This window comes from Gavia stellata, chromosome 4 (genome assembly GCF_030936135.1).
Source record: "Gavia stellata isolate bGavSte3 chromosome 4, bGavSte3.hap2, whole genome shotgun sequence".
NCBI lineage: Eukaryota > Metazoa > Chordata > Aves > Gaviiformes > Gaviidae > Gavia > Gavia stellata.
In genome coordinates, this window is record NC_082597.1 from 43,112,791 (window position 1) to 43,134,438 (window position 21,648).

The window sequence follows — 21,648 nt, forward strand, 5'->3', positions numbered from 1 at the left end:
AATATACACCGTTAAAAAAAGATCCTCTCCTGTATACTGTGTGTCTTGTTCTGCTCTTTTAGCACTTCAGTACCTTATGGTTTCAAGTCTGTGCTTTTAGACCTGTTTCACACTCCCAGTTTCTAAATGCTATGTCCTTCTTCTTCTTCTTGATAATTTTAAATTTAAATATATTTATACAGCAAAAAGATATTTATGGTTTAACATTTTAATAATGCTGTAGTCAGATTTTATTAGTGTATCATCTCTGTTACATTTTGTATGAAAGAGGAAAGAGTAATGAAGAGAATATGATTGTGGGGTTTTAGGCTTATGAGCTTAATGTATTATGATACAACAAAATGTATTATCTAAAGGTCCCTTTCTTACAAAGGCAAACGAGAGCACCACAGATATGACAATATAAAGCAGCAGTCAAACCAGTGATAACATTCTGTAATTGCAAAAACATTTTTTAATAAAGAAGTAATTTATAAAAAAAAGTTTGAAATAAAGAGCTTTAGGATTCCTAATCTTGGCTGTATGCGTATTACAGAGCTTGTGAGAACAGAAATTACAAACTAAGCAGAACAAAACCTGTTTCCCCTCACAATGTAATTTGACCCCGAATCTGCAGCAGATAGCTTGGCCATCTGGATAGAGTGTGTGACAGGACGTAAGAACTCACCAGTTCAGTTGGGTACAAATGGTTGGAAGGAATCCCTTCCAAATGTCCTCAGAACTGTTAGGGGGTTTCAAACGTTCTTCTTGCAGCTGAGAGTGAAAACCTTATAAAAACTTTCTTGGTTTCTTCCCATGCTCTCTTTGCTACCTAGTAGGCATAAAGGTAACTTCCAACGAACACTGGAAAAACGTTAGTCTGGAACCAAATCAACATTAAACGTACAGGGGAGCTCTCCTTTTCCTCTCATTTCAAATTACGAACTTAATTAAGCTCAAGTATCTCCCAAAACGTAAATCATACTGAACACTAATTTCAGGAGCACTTATACTGGTATCTCCAAAAAGTAACATGCTCCTCCAAACAACAAAGTTGCTAGCAAAAAATTTGTTGTCTCTTCGGTTGGCGGCTGCCTGCCTCAAAGCAGCCGTCCTGGGGCCCCGAGAAGCCTGCAGGCCCCAGCCTGAAGGGGAGGGGGCCCCGTAAGGCTGGGCTACCCGGCAGAGGTGGGCACGGACCGGCTGTGGGAAGGCAGGTGGGCAAACGGGCAGGGAACCAGGGAGCTCTCCCCTGGAGATGTGGCAAAACAGCCCCGAGCCTCCCAGGGAGGAGGGCGGCCGCCCTGCCGTGCCGCTATCCGCCAGCTGCGGCCCTCTGCTTTGAAATCCGCCCGCAGGCTCCTCCCCAGGCCGCTGCCGGGGCTCCGAGGCCCGTTAGCGCCCGTTGCGCCGCCGCCCGGCGCTCCCAGCGGAGGCGGCTCCCCGGCACCGCCCTTGCCGACACCGTCGGGGAGCGACCGGGCTCCGGCAGCGGGCGGCGGCGGCGCTGACGGGGCGCCCGGGGACGGAAGAGCCGGGGCCTCCCCCGGTCCCCTCAGCGAGGGCTGAGCCGCCCCACGGCTGCGCGCCCTCCCCCCGCCGGGGGCGCCACGGGGCGGCGCGCGCGCTCGAGCGCGGGCCGCGAGAGGGGCGGTACGGCGGGGAGCGCGCGCATTACCCGGCATGCAGCGGGCGGTGGGCTCGCACCAAGATGGCGGCGCCTCTGGAGGAGTATGAGAAAGAAGCGGGCTGCGTCCCCATCCTGCACCCGGAGGTGAGGGCACCTCGCCGAGCGGCGGCGGTGCGCGGGCTCGGGGCACGGCCGGGACCGCGCTCCGCGGCGGGAGGCGGGGAGCGAGGCGAGCGGGCGGGGTGCGTGGAGGGCGGGAGGTGCGCCGCCGCCCCCCGCTGCCGGCCTGGGTGTGCGCGGCGGCGGGCCGGGGTGGGCAGGGCTGGGCCGGGCCGGGCCGGGCCGGGCCGCGGCAGGGAGGCGGCCAGGCGGGGAGGAGGATGCAGCTGCCGTTGGCGGGGAGGAGGGCAGGGTCCGCCGCGGGCCCTGCTCTGGCGTCCTTCCCGGCGGCGGCGGTCTCGCCCGGCCCCGGTCTCGGGGGGTGAGGCAGGCAGCGGGGGCCCGTCTGCCCGCCGGCCCGCTGCGACCCAGCCGCCCCTCCGCCGGCAGAGCCGCCCCGGGGTGGTGTCGCGGCACCGGCGTCCCTGAGCAGCAGCGCTCGGTGCCCAGCCGCGCTCGGCGCCCGCCCCCACCGCCCCGGGGGGGCTGCGGCCCCGCAGCCTGGGGGGAGCGGTTCGGGGGAGGAGGAATAAATGTTTCCTCTTGCGTTTTGCGAGCACTGGCCTGCGGCTTGCCTGCAGGTCGGGCCTGGTCCGATCCAGCCTAGCGCTCCCTGGGTGGCGTGGGGTTTATTTTGAAAGCAAACGGTCTGGTCTGTCTTTTCCACTGTGTTGGCCAGGCGGTGGGAGGAATGTTTACAGGTAACACATAGAGGTCGTTTCATGTCATATTTCCGCTCTTCTTTTGTGCGACCCACCTTTGTCAACAGCATGTGTGCATTCTCGAGGACTAGCATGATGGTTTTGAAATGTATTTTAAACAGTTTAGAAAACCTTTTACATGTGGACTTATCACCTGATACATTAAGGATTGTAAGAATTGATTTTTCAGCCTACGAAAAAGATTAATGCATATGCCAGGCTCCAGTTTTTGCTAAACATATGGCACTCTTTTTCCTTAAACAACATCTTAAAGACACTTTTAGTTTTCTTAATGACTGAAGAGGCTCTATAGGCCTCTATATGTGATTGTGTATTCTACCCACTCTTCTTTATCTCTCCAAACTGTGCTCACTAACGACTTTAAAATAGACCTGTCTTTTCTGAAGGTTAAGTAGCAAAGCGATGCACCCCAAATAAATGTCTTGGTGTGTTCTTAAATTTTTTTTTGTTTTTTTTAAGTGATGTGTGAAGACTGATACTATATATTTCTTCAGACTAACTGGAGAAGTACCCTCATTTTCAGTGTCTGATGTTTATTCAGAAGTGACAGAAGTTTTCAGTAGTGATCCAGACTGGATGTTGATGTTCTTTGAAAGAAAACGTTCTTAACTTGTGGAAACTTTAGATAGGCAGTCTAAAACTATGAAATGAGATAAAAAGCGTCTGCGGGCTGTTAAAAAAACATTGTGTTTTAAGGATTGAAGACTAGTATTTGTTAAATTAACTTTGAGAAATTACTATATAGTGAACAAAAAAGTCTCAGTTCAAATTGGTGATTTTCACTAGTTAAGCAATCTGGTAGAATTTTATATTCTTCCTTTGGTGTATAAAGTTGAGTGCATGTACGAAAGATGAGGAAGGAAGTTAATGTATAGTGTATGCTGTAACACCATCCTGAATCTTTTTAATATGCAATAAATATCACTTGTCTAACTAGTCTTGAGCGTTTTTTTACTTGATTTTTCTGGAAATGCTGAGTATCTGACTGTGTCTTATTCACAGGGTAGTATTTACATGGATTTCAGTGGGTATTCCCTTAGTCCTTAAAATCCCTTTGTGCGGATAAGCTTTAAAAGAGAAGGATGTTTTTAATGTTGGTGGTGAGACTGTTAAAAGAGCGTTTCTGGAGTGTCTGTTAAAAGCTTGAGGATTCTGTACCATAGCAGAGCTATATTGTCACACACATGCCCACTGAACAATGTAGTGCATCTGTGTTCAGTCATTTTTGAAGGTCAGAGGCCTTAATACTCAGTGATTTCCACTTTTTAAGAAAATAGCACTATGTCTTTATGGAAGTGGTGATGTTGGAGCATATAATCAGATCTTACATTTGTATACATATAAAGCTGGTGCTTTTTATAGGACTGTCAAAATCTTTCCCAGTTTCTTACATTTCATGCTACTGTGATCTGTCATGCATCTTTTTCAGATTTTTTTCTGTGCTTTTTTTTTTACATGAGACTTTTGCTTCTTACTGTCTTTTTGTTTTGACTAATTTGGATTACTTTCAAAGTTTTTTGAGGGGCTTTTTGGAAGGGAAGTGTTTGTTTTTATATGGGCTCTATGGCTTTGCATTTTGCCATTAGATATTATGAACACAGTATTGAAGTTGGAGGAAAGATGGTCTTGGGAATAGTGAAAAATTACTTAAATACCGGAAGATCTGTTTGTTTATTTGTGAAAGGCTCAGCTTAAAGTAACTCATGTAGTTTTGGTAAGAAGAGGTAGAAACGCTGCTGAAAATGTGAATGTTCTAGGAAATTTGGTGGGTTTTGTGTGGTATCTTGCTGACTGAGTTCATGGTCCTCCCTCCTTCCCACATGAAAGCAAGCCAAACTTATGTAATAGACTCTTGTTTCAAAGGATATTTATTGTCTCTTCTTATCACAAGTTCAGTTTAGTATGACAGTGTGCATCCCGCTGTTTTCTACTAGTATTGTTTTAAGATTACTAGTGGAACAGCAAAGCATATAAAGATCACTGTAGTGGTGTAGTACAACAAATAACATCAATTACTCATGTAGCACTCATGGAATGATCTTATAGTATGTGATAAATGGATGGAGAACTGCTGGGTAATGGATATATCTTGGATATAGTTGCTAGAGAGAATTATTCCTGAATGTCACTGTTCCTGAAAGTCTTAGAGGAGTTAATCTACTAGATTCAAGACTTTTTTTCATGAATGATTTAGAAGTAATAACAAAATTGTCACTAATAAAACTTGCAGACAAACAAGGTGGGTAGGTACTAAGCAGGGAGGACAGAACAAGTGTACAAAAACATCTAGAATTCATGTGAAGTTATGCTATTAAAACAAAGTGCACCTTAGTGTAGCCATATTCAAAGTAATGCATTAAAGATAAGGAACATAAGCATGGGATTATATCCTGAAATTTATTGACTGGTAGGATATAAACATGAACAAGCAGTTCAGCAGAAGCTCCCAGTGTAATGCTCTGCTTAAAGAATATGTAATACATTCCTTGATTGATTTTTTTTTTTTAAAGGTGATTTACTGATTAGGAACAAAGAGACGATTTTTGGCTGAGCGTGTGGTAATACTAACAATGAAGTTTTGTCTTTAAAAGTCATTGTGAAACAATCAAGAGTGTGGAAAAGAGTTAGGAATTATTTTAATAATGCCTTACAGTGAAAGGCTTGAAGAAACTCTGTTCGCATTATCAGAAACAGTGAGAAGCCCCTTTTTCCCCACTTTCTTACTGAGATGCAGTGCTTTATTCATTTCATACTTAACAAGATCCAGTGTCTGGGAAGTGAAACTGAATGGGATCAAATTGAAAGGCACAACTGGTAAACCATGAGGGTGAGTAGTCATTGTAATGAAGATAGAAGGGCAGTAGTGGATTATCCAGCTCTTAATGTTTTCAGCTTGAGTTTGGACATCTTTCTAGAGACCAAATGCGAGCTTTTGAATTCTGCACATGGATAATGGGGTGGTATTTTAAATCCATGAATATAGAGGAGTGTAGACTGCGTTGGGGTGACTCTGATTCTGAGTCATGTACCACCTCTTTCATATATGTGAATTTTTAGCAGGATTGTGAAGTGCATGGATGACCAAAGAGAGGGAGTCCTGTGGGTGCAGATCTCGGGGTGGACATGGCATTGGTTGCCCTACAGTGTGATATGATAGCCCCATTATAAGAGATGCAGAGCACCCGAGAGTGGCACAGTAACACTGGACTGAACAGTCTGTGCTGGTTTGTTTCCTTCTCGCAATGTTCAGGTTTCTGGTGACAGTTACAATGGCAAGCTCTGCTTCCATTTATACGGTGTAGCCCTGGTATGGGAATGCTAGTCATACTGTTTGTACTTGTTATCCTTTGACTAAATGACTTTAATAGGCCTTCTGACTTTAAATTCCTTGGATTTTCTAAACAAGAACAACTTCCTGACTGTTCTGTGGTAGGTGATGATAGGCTTGGATGTTTTACTTTGAAATCCAAGAAGGGGGGGGATCTTTAGGAAATGGATTTTGGTTTTATTGTTCCTTTTTGCTTGGAAAATATTCTTGGGGTGTAGCCTAATATGGCCTGAACTGCCAAAGGTATTTCAGCTGTTGAGGGCTGCATCTCTACCTAAATGGTAAGAACTGTTACCGAGGAGGAAGGTCTGTTTTGTTACTGCTATGTAGTGCATTCACCAGTGTTGTTAGGTTGTGTGGGATATATGAGACAGATGGAAGTTACTGGTTATTATAGATCTCTTTTGGCATTAGAAAAGTCTTGGCTGTGGAATTCTGTGGGTTTTTGGGGGTTTTTCTTATTTTTTTGGCTTACTCTGAAGTCAAAGAAAAATCTTCCTGCAAAGTTGGAAGAAAATTCTCCCAGAGTTGTGGGCTCTGGCAGGAATTATCCTAGCTGGAAGCCTTAATTTTTATCTTTGTTTCTGTCCCTGTGGTTCAATTTGTAACTACCTAGGAAGTTAGAAGCAAGATATCTCCTTGATTCCTTGGTGGCAGTGTGAAGAAAATAGGTAAACTTATTGTAGATAGCTTTGGCTGTAATTTCTTCTGTTTAAAATATCAGTAAAAGGCCTGATTTTACAATCTGACTCTATTCCCTGTGGAATTCTGTTGATATTGTTGGGGCCGTATTGGGGTGCAGATTGTTCTCAATTGTCCTGTAAAGATACAGGACTTAGTTTGTAGTTTAGTCAGGATCACTCCAGGGACTAAGCTTACATTTGTGAGCTCATTCAAAGATCAGTTAATGTTTATTGTATTACTTTAAAAAGGAGGACAGAAACATGAAGTCTCAGACAGATTAGCATGCTTAATATTGAAGGTTGAGTCTTGCTTCATGTACCATGGTTAGCTTCATAGTTTGAGGCCAGAGGGGACTGCAGATCTAATCCATCCCTCTAATGCAAGCATTGAGGGTTTTTAAGGAAATAATTATTTTTATAATCAGGACACTACTTATAAAGTAAAAAAAAAAAACAAAACAACAAAATACTATAGTAACAGATAATATTGTATAGCTGGGAAAGTTGCCCCCAAATTTAATTAGTCTGTTTAAGACTTAAACCTGTTTCTAGTCTGAATTTAATTTGTTTCTGTTCATTATGTCTTGAGAGATACCTATCCAAATATAGGTCTGTCTGTATTTATTTAATATGCTGATGATTATCAGATCCCTACACTGGTGTTATGCTCTGCAGTCCTACTGACCCTTTTGAGTCTGTCGTTAAGATGTGTTCTTTCATTCTTTCAGTGTTTTCATGGCATTGCTCCGAGTGCAGCAGTTGTTGTAGTAGTGAACTTGAGAACAGAACACTGTTCTAGTAGTTACACCAGGGCCAGTTGTGGTAGTAAAGCAACTTTCGCATTCTTACTCAGCATTCCCCATATGTATAGACGATCATACTGGTCTTGTTGGGAACTGGGTCACACTGGAAGGTTATGCCCAGATGATTATAACACCTCCAAGTCTTTTCAGTGTTTTCTGGATAGTTTCCAGGATGGGTCTTCATTTCAGATACGACTTTGCTTTTGCTGGTATTTTAGAAATCTTATTCTGGCCTGTCCCAACCTTCCTCAAGTAATATAGGCTACATTGTATCAGAAACAGAGTATCATTTATCCACCTTTCTCCCTTCACTGTAAAACTTTGTTCTAACTGTTGTTTACTCCTAGGTTGCAGACAACCATGAAATAGGGTGGTGTCAAAATACAAGCTCTGTAGGATGCTTAGTGTCCTTTCAATGGTATTTTCATATTGACCATCCCTTGATGTTTTAAAAATGTGAGCTACTGAAAAGAGCAAGAGAGGTTTTTCTGGCCAGCCTGGTCCTTAACTAGGACAGTGCGTATAATAGTCACAAAACGAATCATAAGAATAAAGCTTGTTCATCTCTAGTTTTTAATACATGCAAGATAGACCACATAACTTTCTTTGTATTCTAATTTCTTAAGCAAAATATCAGACTATGCTAAATCAAACACTTTGGACATTAGCTGTGTTTGACCATTATTACTTCTTTATCAACTGAAAGTGCTGGGTTTATTTTTCTGTGAAACCATGGTGCTTAGCATTACTAGTCTTTGCTTTTTTCTTAATTCTATATCAAACTTAGAAAAGCCAGCAATAACTTAAAATAGTAACCATTTATCACCCATGTTATCTTTTATCCAGATCACTGGAGTTTCTTCAGGCTTACTGAAAAACAGTATTTACCTCTTCTGGACTATATGGTTGACCTAAACAATCTGTACTTTAAAGAAGTTTAACAATATTTTGTTGTTATGTTAGAAAGCATTTTATCATGGCAACAGGATATGATTTAAAGTTTTTGGCTTTTTCCTCAGCTGTTTTTGTTCTGCACTTACTGAACACTTTCAAATCTTGTGGTTTTGTGTTTTTATTGTCAGGTCTATCATTCTTATGTTGTAATCTTGACAACTTTTGTCCATTTCTTTTGTTGTTAGGGTGCTGCTTGCCCTTCTAGGGATAGGGATGTCTTGTACCCTTTTGCTTGCCTTCCAGTTTTCTGTGTTTTTCTAATTTGTCATGCTCACTGTCAATGCTTCTATTGCCATTTTAACAAGATTTTTTTTACAGTTGTTCTCACTTCCCTTGTAAACTATGCAGGTTTTGACCACTGTAGGCTTTTTCTCAGTGGTAACATTGTAGCTGCTTAGGCATGTAGTAAAATGCTTGAAATAGATTTCAACTATTTACTGTTTTTCCTCTACATATTTTCTTCTGATTAGGCAGTAATTGATTTTTAACTTTTTGAAACAGCTCCTCTTAAAGCATCAGTGGTGAATGTCTGGTTTGACCTGAATTTGTGCTGACTCAGTTTGCCTTTACTTGTTAAGCACAGACTTTATTTCTGTCAGATTTCACAGAATTTTAGTCTTTCAACAACATTTGTTTCACTTTGTTTACCTGTTTGCTCAGGAAAGTAATGAGACATTATAAATGTGGAAGAGGGTTACATTTTAACTTTGCAGAATCCAGTTTAGGGAATGACAGAGGAAAATGTTTGTTTGCTGTTTGCTTGAAACCGAGATAATATTGTTATTGGTACTGACATGTTTAGATGGGTACAGCCTCAGTAATTGATATTTCGGCAAACACACTGTCCTCTGCTGCTTTTCAAAGACAGTATGAGATAAAGATTTGACTTTCATAGCATGCCTGTAGTTGAGAAACACTGGGGTCTGTTACAAATGAGACTGCAGAACAAAGTCAAAAGATTTTTCTGAAGTCAGAGGAAGTCTGGCTGACTTGAACCCTCAGGCCTGTCATGCCCAGTACATGGTGTAACATTAGACTGCAATTTGTCTTGTGCAATTTTGAAATCTAGTAATTTCTTCCTACACTTGTAGGATGCCCTGAGGTCTTTAGAAGTGTTTCCTTGATTGTTTCTGTAAGGGGGAGGTAGTGGGAATGCTGTGGTTAGAGCTTGGAAGGCTGCTCAAGACCAGGGGAAGATGAAGATGACTCAAGAAGGATGGAGCGCAGTAGCAAGACAGGGACATCAGAGTGTGCTTTGAAAATACTTGTGTTGCTGGCTTTGAAGGATGTGGTTTTGGGATTGAGTTTAAGCTGGTCTAAAGCCATGGTGGAACCCAGACACAGTCCCTTACCCTTCCTGGGATTAGCTCTTGCAATTGTGTGGCCAGAATGAGGGTACTTCTTACTTAGTGAGTCTGTGACGTGATCTAATTGAAACCATTACTGCACTGTTGTGAGAACTGATAAGAGGTAATGGAGAATGTGCAGCCAAGACCGTGAGTGTGACCACACCTTCTGACAGGAGGACAGTTGTAGCTACCTACAACTCTAGTTGTAAGCTCTAGTTGTAAACCTACCTTTAAACTCTTTCAGCTGCATGCATCTGCCAGTGATACTTGTCTGGTCCTAGAATGAACCAGTTCGGGGAAGTAAATCAGTAGGAAATTCATCCCATACAAAAAAAAAATGGGGAATAACTCTCTGCCAGTTCACTAAACCTACTCATTGTAGGATCAAGTGCACTGCAGTACTGACAGAAGGTAGAGGATAAGCTGGAGTGATGAAGTTTGGAAGGTTAGGAGTTGGGCAGAGTGAGACTGTTCTTAACTGTCAGACCACAGATTTACTAGACTTTCTCTCATACACTGCAGAAAATTGACTATCAGCATTACTAGAAGTACCTTTCGTGCAGTTTGTAGTTGTGGTAGATGAATCAGCCTGTGTTTATCATAAGTGGGAATGAGAGTTTGCTTAGTTGGCTATTGATTTGAAGCTCCCTTTGCTGGTTCAAGATTGTGGTGGGAATGGTGAACTGAAGTTTTCCATGAGGACTGAGCGTAACTTGTACTAACTTTCTTTTTTTTTCTGTATGTGCTAAGGAGAAAAGAGGGTCCATAGCTAGACTGACTGCTCATTCTGTCATGTGCACTTGCCAGTGCTCTAATTCTTGATTTAATTTTTTCATTGTGCCTCAGAGGTGAATTAGCTATACATCTAATAAGCAGCATAATTTACGTTTGAGTGTTGCTTTGGCAAATACTTGCTGAATAAAGCAGAACCTTCAGTATACTTTTTTCAAATATGTGATGTTACCAGGTTTGAAAGTTGAACAATTAATCTTGATCTTTGAAAAAGCATTTTCAGAATATCCTTTTCAGGGAATTTTAAAAAAGAGTGTGGGTTTTTTTCCAAGTAGTTGAGGATCAGGATTGAGCTAGATACATACGTAGGTGCATTTTTGAAATTTAGCACTTTTTAAGAGTGAAATGCATAATTATTTTAAGTTACTCTCATGATGACTGACTACTAAGGCTAGGTCTCTCAGGGATTTTTTTTTTTTTATGTTGAGAGGTCTGTAAGCTCATACACTTTGAGACCTAGACCTGTTTAAATTACTTGGAAAGAAATACAGCTTTATATCTGTTTGAAATCTGGAGATTTTGGCTGAGAACACAATGCAATGCTTCTTGAAAAGGAAGCCAAAAAAGATGTGTGTACATGTTAATGTAAGTTGCTGACTAAAACAAAAGCTTTAAACCATAATATTTTAAGCTTTTAATTTTTTTAACCTCTACAAATGCTAGTAAATGCAGCTGTTGCACACTTGCTGGTGATGCTATGTGTGCAAATACAAGGCCTTCTGGAAAGCCTTCTTGTAAAGCTCTTGCTTCTTAAAGTACAACATTGTACAATTTAGGAGCATCTGTAAGTAAATGGCTAGAAAGCAGTCCATAGTTTGTGGATGCTTGCTTTGAAGAAACAAAACTTACCGTTACCAGCTGTGCCTTAAATCACATGATCTCTGACCTCTGCATAGAGTGGTTGGATTAAGGGCTCTGGTTGAGCATCTTTAACTTGTTATGTAAAAAATTAGATCTACATTGGAGAGTAAGCGGGATTATTATCTCTGTGTGATGGCTGATTGTTGCTTGTGGGTGGAAGTCTCTATCAGCAAAAGGACTACTTTATTATGTTTGAGATGAGGCTTTTCTCAATCTATTTTGCCGCTTTTTAAAGAAAGCATTGTCAATTTCAACTGCAACTTGCTTTCAAAAAAAAAAAAAGAGAGTATTAAGTACAGATTTTTTCCCACTGTGTGTGTATTCTATAATTAGCTTCTCCAGGGATTTTCATAAATGCATCTTTTCTATTGGTGTGTCAAGAAACTGTGCAAATAGGCTAAAAATTTAGGAGGGAAACCAAACAGACTTCACAGGATGCTGTCAAATGTGAAAAGTAGCAGAAAACGGTGACAGAATTGGCATTGAATGGAAGGGGGTTTTTTGTCATGTCATACTCATTTTGTGTAATTTAGTGCTATAGTTGGGGTCAGGGAGAATCCCAGCATAAGTTTCAAGGGTCAAAGTAAGGCGAGTCTGATAGTATATATTTGCAAGCTAAACACTGAACTGTTTTTTTGATACATAACATGACCAGTTAAGATTTAAAAAAAAGTGGTATTGCATACTTTTTCTCATGGAGAATGTAACCTGGTTTAGATGGAAGTTTTCTAGCATGTATTAGCTAAACTGAAGGTGTATATGCATCAACCCAGTTCAGAAAATCTAACAGTTTATAGCTGCTGAAGGCTCTGGCTCCTTAAACTGATGAACCTATACAACCCTGCAGAATTCTTTTTTTTCTGGCTAGGACTTCATGCGAATGTGAGAAGGTTCACATTGCTCCCACTTGATGACAGTCAACAGTTAGATTAGCTATTACTGGTTTCACCCTACACTTTAGTGCTGTTTCTAGAGAAGAAAAAGCTTTTCTTCTTATGCCTGTAAAGAATGAAATGTGATTCTCTCTAAAATTAAGACATGGTCAGTTTAGCCCCTGTTTCTGTGACTTTCTGTGTTGCAGAATTAGATGAAGGGGTAGGAAAGTTATCGTAGACTTTAGAAGAGGAACTTGCATTAAAAAATGTTAAATACCAGCAGTATCTTTTTTAGGAATCCAATGAATTGATTTGCTTGTGCTTACTTTGTGAGCTTTTTTCTATTAATGCTAGTGCATGAGTGGCTTGTATTTATGTGTATATAAACTAATGTGGGTGTTTGTAATATGCAAGTTACTATAAATGAACTTGAACACATTCTTGCACTTTTTAAAAAGTAAGAGGAAAATTGGGAAAGCTTACTAAAAAGCACTATATTCTAACAAATGAAGAACAAAGAAATTGAATACACAAATACGGGGGAAGGAATTCTTTAATATTAACCTTCAATAGTCCCTGTTAAATACAACACACATGCATGAGGATTATTTTAGTACTTAGCTTCCCTGAAATAGTGTGCTTAGTTGCAGTCACTTCCAATTTTATCATGATTCTTTTGACTGCAGCCAGATATGGAAATCGTATAGTCATCAATTAAAAAAAAAGAATATTATGATTGCTTCTGTTTTTATTAAGAAACAAAGGCAATAGTATGCAATATTTTATGGAAGGTAATGTTTTTATTTCTACACTTGTATTTTAGAACTTCTTTGTATTTTCTCTTCAAGTGTCAATTATTTTGGTCACCATTCAGAATTTGACTGGCTGACGTTGATCATGGTATTGCTTCTTTGCAGCAATATTGCATAACGTTAAAGGAAAAGCAGTCCCAGCCATCTGTTCCTGCCTACCAGAGCCATGTGTAGCAGCTGTAAGCAGCAGTATTTTCCTCCCTTCCTTATGTCCAAGCAGGCATATTGACCCAGTCATATCCTCCTGCTATATATAATTGCAAATTATGAAATTGCTATCTCAGATTAATTCAGTCTTGGTCATCTTATTCTTTCATGCCTAACTTCTTAATTTTTTTTTTGCTATGAATACTGTTCTCAGAATTCTCCTTAAGCTTATTTCATTTTGGCTTTTTTATTGGAAAAGATTAAAAGATTTGAGTACTGAGGGGAAATGGGCATAACTTTACTGTGCATTTGGTTATGAAGAGAACTGATTGGGAATGCTGGTATTGTTAGTGCTCATTCTTAGGAGCTGTGCTTACTTTTTTCCCCTCTCCCCTGCACTTCTTTTTTCCTTTGGAGTTGTTATTCATATTTTGCTTTATCTTCTATTTCCCCATCTTAATGGTCCTGTTTTCCAGAGGAGATTCCTTTTTTCTTCTACCATGTTGTTTCTTTTTTTCCAAAACACTTCTTGTTTTTTTAGACTTATTCTTACTCTTCTGAGTTTTTTCCTACCCTGCATTACTTATGCATCTGTGCAAGCAGTCTGCATGTTTTGTGACTAATGAGTAATGACAAACTCTTCACAGATGCAGATGAGTGATTAGGGCACTGTCAAAGGATAGCCGCTGAGGTGGGAAGCTCATCTAGAAAGAGTGACCCTTGGTAGTAATTGGGGAACCAAATTTGATTTTTATAAATAAAACCTGTCTCTCTTGAAGCCTTCCAAGCCAACAAACTCTGCCAATTTCTAGAAGTAGCGTAGTTTTCTTCATGCTGTCAGCCTGACTTCCTTGAATATTTAAAAGCTGGAGTGTGTTGTTCTATGATTACTTAGGGAAATTAATAATTGGCAGCTGCCAAAATGTTCCTGCTACCATCCCTTCACTTGCTTTCCCTCTACCAGCGGCTCTGGAGCCTGTCTTTTCACAGGAGAAACAGATTCAACTTGCTGTCCTAGTAAAAGAATCAGGTTTTTCTGTTTCTTCTTTAAATTTTTTCCCCTCTAATGAGTTCACTGGGCTCCCTCTGACCACAGCCCCGAGTACTGAAGCTATCCTGAGTCAGGCAGCAGGAGCATGGAGCCAAGAACAGTGGGGGAGAGTGGGCAGAGAAATGACCTTTCTCTTTTAGCAGTGGTAAACTGCTAATTTGGCTCAAGTCACGCTTGGAAATCACTTGAAACAGGATGAAGTGAGTAGAGATTCAGTGTTTGCAACCTGCTTATTGTAAATCGGTGAAATCGGGCCTCTGCTCTACTACCTACTATGTAGTTTTCCTGACTTTCCGCTGGGGAGGAGCCATTGTCAGTAGAGATCAAAATAGAAAAAAAAAAAAAAATTGGATTTCAGTTAGTTTTTCATCTTTGAATTAGCTGTTAATGGTTTTTAACAGTGGATCATCATTGTAAAATTAAATTTTCCTGAACTAAATGTTTTCATCATAAAAGGAAAAATATTTTAACACATAGGTATATTGTTGAAGCCATTTGTGAATGTGGTCTGTGTTCTAGGTTCAAAATGTTATGTTGTTACTTTATTATCAATCTGTTATATGTTTAAAAAAAATCATAGTAGTTTCAAGAATTTTAACTGTTTTCCTAAAATTTGTGTGAGGGTGTATGAATTTAGAGGAGATTCATTCTTTCCTGTTTTAGGTGAGAACTTAAAAGCCTAATGGTGACAGCAAAACTTACAATACTCAAAGTTGTGTGAAAGGGATGATATAAACATCATTATTTTTTGCTTTTTTTAATGCTTATTCCCGTTCCTTTAATAATGGTGGGCAAGTAAAAAATTTGATTACCAGCATCCAGTTATTGAGAAGGTATTGTGTTTATACAGCTGAGATGAGTAAGCTCCAGATTAAGAGAGTTAGAGAGCAGAGTTTACTTGTCTGCATGCAAGCTCAGTATTTAAACTCCCATTGCAGTCAACAGAGAGCTGGTTAATGTTGCAGGAAGCTAGAAAACACTTTGGCTCACTAGCCACAACTGAACACAGTAAGAAGTTACTAATGCTTCTCAGTGTGACCAACAGCTCCTTTTGCAGTAATTACTGCACAGCTGAGAGAATGTGAGAAATGGGGAGACCTCCTCATGTTTGTAATAGGAAGTCTCCGTAGCCCTAATATGTCTCGTAGTCACTGAAGCTAGTGGGGCAACATATGCCTCACGGGAGAGAAGGTGGTGGGGATTTGTGACTGCGAAACCTTATTAAGGTTAGGTGTATTATAGCATGGTTGTCTTGACTCAGGCTATTTTTATCTCAAAAAAAATATTTGTCTAGTGTGTGTGTGTGTATATATATAGATATATTTGTAAAAAGTTGATCGCTCATTTTAATAACTAAGTGGAAGTTGGAATCTTAATTAAAAACCTTTCATAAGGTGTTTAAAAGTGTTTCCAGGTACAGATTAAAGAAACAAAATTTCTGCTCATGGCACTATATGTTGGGGAAAACTGAGTAAAAGTAAATTACACATTTTAATAAAACCAACTGACATGCATTTTTAGAACTTTCAGAGAGCTTGCTTCTTTTTTTGCTTCACTGTTGCAGTTCTCACTTTTTTATGTAGCTATGCAGAATTGCATGGTTGATACAAAGCGGCAATAAGTTATAATATTTGTAACAAATGGAAAATTGTCTAGAAGCTGCATAAAATTCATCCTTCAATTTCAGCTTGCTGAGCTGACTTTCACATGCATGCAGTTTGTAAAGAAAAATGGTATGTTGCTGCCTTAGTGATCTGGCAATACAGTGTTTTAAAATAAATTCCACCAAGGAGAGCATTAACAGTTGAAGTGTCCCCTTCATCAAAAGCATTAAGTTTGTAGGAAGCTGTATCTGGTGAAGAACATGTCACGGTCATGCCATATATTTCTGAGACCCATAGGTTAAACATACATAGATCACCTCTGAAGCTGGGACTGGAGTTGAAGAATCAATGAAGTATTAGTAGGTTCTAGTCATTGGTATTAATCATTCCCAATTATGTATTTTATAGAAGGTATTTGACTATGCTGTTTGAAGTATAGCAGTTACTTGTAGTAGCAGAGTGAGACTTTGTCAGTTTACGGCCAATAGCTTTCTTCAGCTATGCTATATTGCATTTATAAAACCAAAAAAAACCCAAAACCTCAAACCAACCAAACAAAAAATTGTTGTTACTTTTTGTTAGCATTCTAAAAAAATACCCCAGCATAGGATTTGGCAGAACTCTGCTATTATAAGTGGTGTTTTCTGGAAGGTGTTTGAAATCTGTACTAGGGAATACAGTGGCCTCCTTTGCAAAATGTAGAAATGTGGCTAGTCAGCTTACCACGCTCAGATTTAGGTTGCTTTATAGTATATTGAACTGGGTACTGTTTTTAGTTTTGCTTAAAGGATTTTTTTTTTTCTGAGAAACTTTAGTAATGCTGATTTTGGTGTTCTAATAGTAAGTTTGTCTTTTTTAGGAAATAAAGCCTCAAAGCCATTACAACCATGGATATAGTGAATCTCTTGGACGGAAAAGCCACATTGATGATTACAGCACTTGGGACATTGTCAAAGCCACACAGTAAGTTTGTTTTAGAGTGTTAGATTTGTCTGTGTCTGTATTAGTTAAACAGTAAAATGGATTTTTTTTTATTTGCATAAAGTGGAAGGTGAACTGTATTTGTAGATACAGTAGCAGAAGATTTCAGAAGTCAACTCTACAAAATTACTGTTAGACAAATTTATAAGCATTGTATGAAAATATGCGGGAGGAATTATGATAGGTTGTAAATATAGGTGGTTGCTGGATAGACTGTTGGAAGAGAACATATGGTTTTCTTCCTGTTGGTACTGTTTATTTTCTGTAGGTGATGATTAAGAGGTAAGTGGACAACGTTGATACACAAACACGAGGGTTTCCTTGGTTTGTTGGCATCATTTATAGGTTAGAAGGAACGTGTCTCCATGTAACTTCCTTCATAGTCTCTCATTCTGCAGTTTCAGTGCTGCTATGGAACTGAGTTTATTGCTAGAAAAGGGTTGTAGGAGTAAACTGTCTGCAAATGTCATAATTGCATTCTTAATGCAGATGAATTATACAAATTTGTCTTCTACACAGTCCTGTAGTACATACTAACTCACAAAACTTCCTGAAGAATTGTCATGACACTACTTTTTAGCTTGCTATTGATTACCATTCAGAAACTGCCACCACTGTCACCTTTCTTCAATTAGCTGAGTTATTTTTCTTGTATTAGCGATTTAAGCATTCAAATTAATATGTATCTTGCTGAGCTATTTGCCTTTTTCTTCTTAAAAGAAAATTTTTCTTTCTTTTTTTCCCTAAAAGGCATCTCCTCCAACTGAAAGCAGCTTTGCAGCTCTGCATGTTGACATAGGCCCTATTTAGGTTTAGGAAGTATGTACTTCCTTTCACTTTTTGTTTTGAGTTGTGAGGAGTTAACTTCCTGAAGTAGATGTTGACTGACCGTGCAATTGTTGCTCTAAATACTTTAATAGTAATACTACAACCTATAATCTTCTTATTAGTGGATTTCTAGAAATGTAAATATTGGCATAGCATCAAACTAGCTGCTTCTTAAAAGCCTGGAAATATGACAGCAGAAGTGGTTTTGCAAGTTACCTGCTTCCATTCTTGTATGCTTATTGTGTGTTTGAAACCCTAAAACATTTGACCCTATTAGCCCTCAGATTTAGGCTGATCTATGCTTTCAGCTGAGTTATAATTCTTTTCTGGTCTCCTCCAATGAGAATCAACAGGGCTGTAAGTTATCAGTTACATGCCCTCAGTCATGGTGAGATGTGATTTACAGAGAGAATGACATCTCACCAAAGAGGACTATATTTTCATATCATAGCCCTAATTGTTAATATCACGGGGAAGGGGGACTGTCAGCATGGGTATATGATCAAGTTGTGGTATCCAGGCAGCACTTCCCTGAATAGAGGAACAACTCACCTTTATTTTAAGTATTTACTAGGATTTGAAGGCCATGTTATACAAAACAGCTGTCTTAAAGGGAAAAATCTCTGAAGTTTAAGGCAGAAAATAAACCCACCAAATACTATAAGGCTTGCAATAAAATAAATAATGCTGCTAATCTGTTAATTCAGTGTTATTAAAAAGATATCCAGTTCCTATTAAAATGATGTAGTTATTCACTTTTGTAGAAATATAACCTCTTTTATATGTATGAAGAATATAGGTGATCTTATCCTCTACCACTTGTCTTCAAAAGTCATTATTCACTTAGATTAAAATATCTGCTGATTTTGTTTACTTTGTAGTTCAGTGCTAAGGTAAGTATGCCACAAAAAGTTTTGTAAAAAAGGGGCCACTCACCTATCTCCCGGAACTTCCCTCCCCAAGCAGTTCAGTAAGTTGAAGCAAAATGTAGCCAAATAGAGTAAGAATTATTTTCAGTCACTTAATTTGGGTGTTTTTTCTTCCAAGTCCAGACGTGTAGCATTTGGCATGGGATTGGCAGCACAGTTGTGGTTTTTTTTTTAGAACACTTGAAAACAGTCAAATTCTGTTGGTCTCAAGAATGGTCTGATATACAACTTTATTACTACAATTAGCTATCTTCCTCTGTTTAAAAAAAAAAAAGTCAGACTGATCTGTCATCCAAAATGATCTGGCATTTCATGTAACACCACTTAAATTGCAGGCAGCTTAACAGGTAGAAGGTGCATTTCATTGTAGCATAGAATTGTTTGCTATTAAATTTATGATAATCCAAGCAGGAAGCCAGTAGTCAACATCATACAAGTAGTTAGTCGGTCATTTAATTTCTTTAATAATCATTGTTGTTCTTAAAGTATTTGATATGCTGCATTATTAAAAGTTTCTCCTGTGAAAGTAACTAGATATTATTGTTCCAACATACATGAAAATGGGGAACATATTCCTTAAATCTTAAAGATGATGAAAAATGGGTTGAAAAGGTTTAAAACTCATCTATACTTCATATATGCTGTTTGACTGTAGAATTCTATTTTGAGATGTTGAGTTTATTGGCATTTGATTACAGAGAAATAAAACAATGTTAGTAAAATAATGCATTTGCTTTTATGTTTTTTAGCAAGGGAAAATAAGAGCTTGCATGCTCCGCACATTTTTCCAGAAGTATTTGTTTGTTGTTTCATATCTTGTTGAACTGCTTGTGTGCTTTACCTTTTAGTCTGTAGATTGGATACTTATTAAATTAACATGCTCATACAGTATGAGCTACAAATCTAATAACCTCTTACAATCAAATTAAGAATTTGTATAGAAAAGAACGGTTCAGCTGATGTTCTCATTGTAAAGACTTTATCAGTATTTGTATTTTTTTTCCCCATTATGTTCCTGATGAATCCTCCCACAGCTGTGGGGGCCTAGGCATGCTTTATCCCATAAATAGTCTGTCTCTGTCTTTATTTTGCAGAAACTTCTGTTGAAGTAAAAATCATAGTGTTTGGTTTTAATATATGTTGATATAAAGGACACTTTTCACTGGCTTTGTTATAAACATGTCCAAGGGCATCTAGGTAGTGTTAAAAGTAGTAGTGTCTTAGCCCTTCATCTTGCAGAGGTTACAATGTGTGCAATCTCTTGGCATCTTGTATTTGGTTATAGCAAAATTCAGTTTTGTTCATATAAATCTTCCACTGTGTTTCTGAAAGCAGAAGCAGGCCACTCATGTATTTGAAAATCTGTTTTCAAAGGAGTAGTAAAAAAAATAATCCATTGTTGCCTTTGCTATTGCGATGGAGGAACATTGCATACTAATACTTAATAAGTACTTCGCTTAACTGCATTTGAAGTCTTTGAATTTCTTCTGCCTCTACAAAATCAGAGGGTGGGCTGTGTACTGTTTTTGTTCCTCTGTGATATCATTCAGTGCTCTCACTGGAGCTGCAGGGGAATGGAGTCTTGTGGAAAAAAAAAAGTCATAAGTGATTTAAAAGTGAAATTTAATGGAGATATGTTTGGTATGTTTATTTCTATCTCTTCTGGCACCAGTAGCCCTACATCATCCAAGGCTGGAGTCATAACTTTGAATATGATGTCTTGGGAATGGTACTGTGTTAACATATGGCGAAGAACATTTCATGGTCATGCCACTTACTTCTGAGACCCATGGGTTAAACATACATAGATCATCTCTGAAGCTGGGACTGGAGTTGAAGAATCAGTAAAGTATCAGTAGGTTCTAGTCATTAGTTTTAATCATTCCCATTTATTTATTTTCTAGATACTTGCATTGTGGTTTTCAGTTCTGTTGCGAGTGAATAGGCATCTTCTGCTTGTAGTGAACTTGAGCAAATTCCAGCTATGCTGAAAGTACGTTAAGTATCCATTATGAACATGGTTATTAAACATTAATGATAGTAACAAGTGCTTTTGTGACTTCTGGAAGATTGATTCCGTGTGCTCAAGTGTTACGATTTCATTATTGCAAGATTAACTTTTCTGTTAGTTTTATTCACTGAGATAATTCAAAATGAAGTCATGTGGGTCATGAAATAGTGCAGCATGAAATATGCTGAAACTTGCTCAGGAAAAAAATCGTTGGATACATTTGAGAATGTGCTATTTTTCCTCACTGTTTCTCATCATTCATAGGGTAACTGGTAAGAAGAAAATAGGATACATATGGAATAATTCAAATTGGTGAGGGTTGGCCAAAGTGACAATTACTGCTGGCTTTTTTCAGCTATTCACAGGAGAGGATGGGCAGACCACAGTACACATTCATTATGCCTGGCCATTTGTGCCTATGGAGTTTGATTATATTGCTGAAAGTGAAATGTATCTGAAGTTCACACAGGAAGGGTGGGATTTTTTTGACCACGCTAGTAATACAGCCACAACTGCCTAGACAATTTGAGGCTTTGGAACATATGCTAGAGCTGAATTTCTCTTGTCTCTCAACATCCCTGTTCATTAAGCAGCTCTTGAGTTATCCCTTTGCTGTTGAAAACAAAACTGTCTTGCTGTTTAACACAAAAAAACATGAGAACAAATGAAAGGCTTTGTTAGTATTTAACTGCCATCATTCATGGGAATGAGACTTCAAAGGATAAAAAGAAGATAACTTTTCTACTAATTGCATTTCCAGTTAAAACAGCTTTGATTGGAGTTAGAATGATAGCAAGATGAGGGAGTGAGCTCCTGGCTTACCTGCTGTTTGTTGGCATGGTGATGTGCTCACTGAAGAGATATTCCTTCCTAGTATTGTGACCAAATTTTATGTTAATTATGCAGCAAAGCTGGCAGTGTCTATTTCCAAGAGTCAATGTGCTTGCAGACAAAAGGTTACATATTTATAAAGCAAAAGGCTTCTAGTATACTATTTTTGAAAGTAATAAATTCAGAATATCTTTAACCTGTGATGACAAATAAAATGTTACAGGTTAGTTACTGAAATGGCTTAGCAACTGTGATGAGGAAATGAGCTTGCACAATGGTATTTTTGCCCTGGAAGAACTAGTCCCCTTTCTTTCGGAAC

The 21,648-nt window shown here is 39.0% G+C and overlaps 1 protein-coding gene across 1 annotated transcript in view; it reads left to right on the top strand.

Annotated features, from left to right (window-relative positions):
• The first annotated feature begins 1,689 nt into the window (after window positions 1–1,689).
• ZDHHC17 (zinc finger DHHC-type palmitoyltransferase 17) overlaps window positions 1,690–21,648 on the top strand; it is a 71,214-nt gene continuing 51,255 nt past the window's right edge. Inside the window, exons 1-2 of the mRNA XM_059815948.1 lie at window positions 1,690–1,753; window positions 16,609–16,712. Of these exons, the coding sequence (XP_059671931.1) occupies window positions 1,691–1,753; window positions 16,609–16,712 (167 nt within the window). The 5' untranslated portion in view covers window position 1,690. The remainder of the gene's footprint in view (window positions 1,754–16,608; window positions 16,713–21,648) is intronic.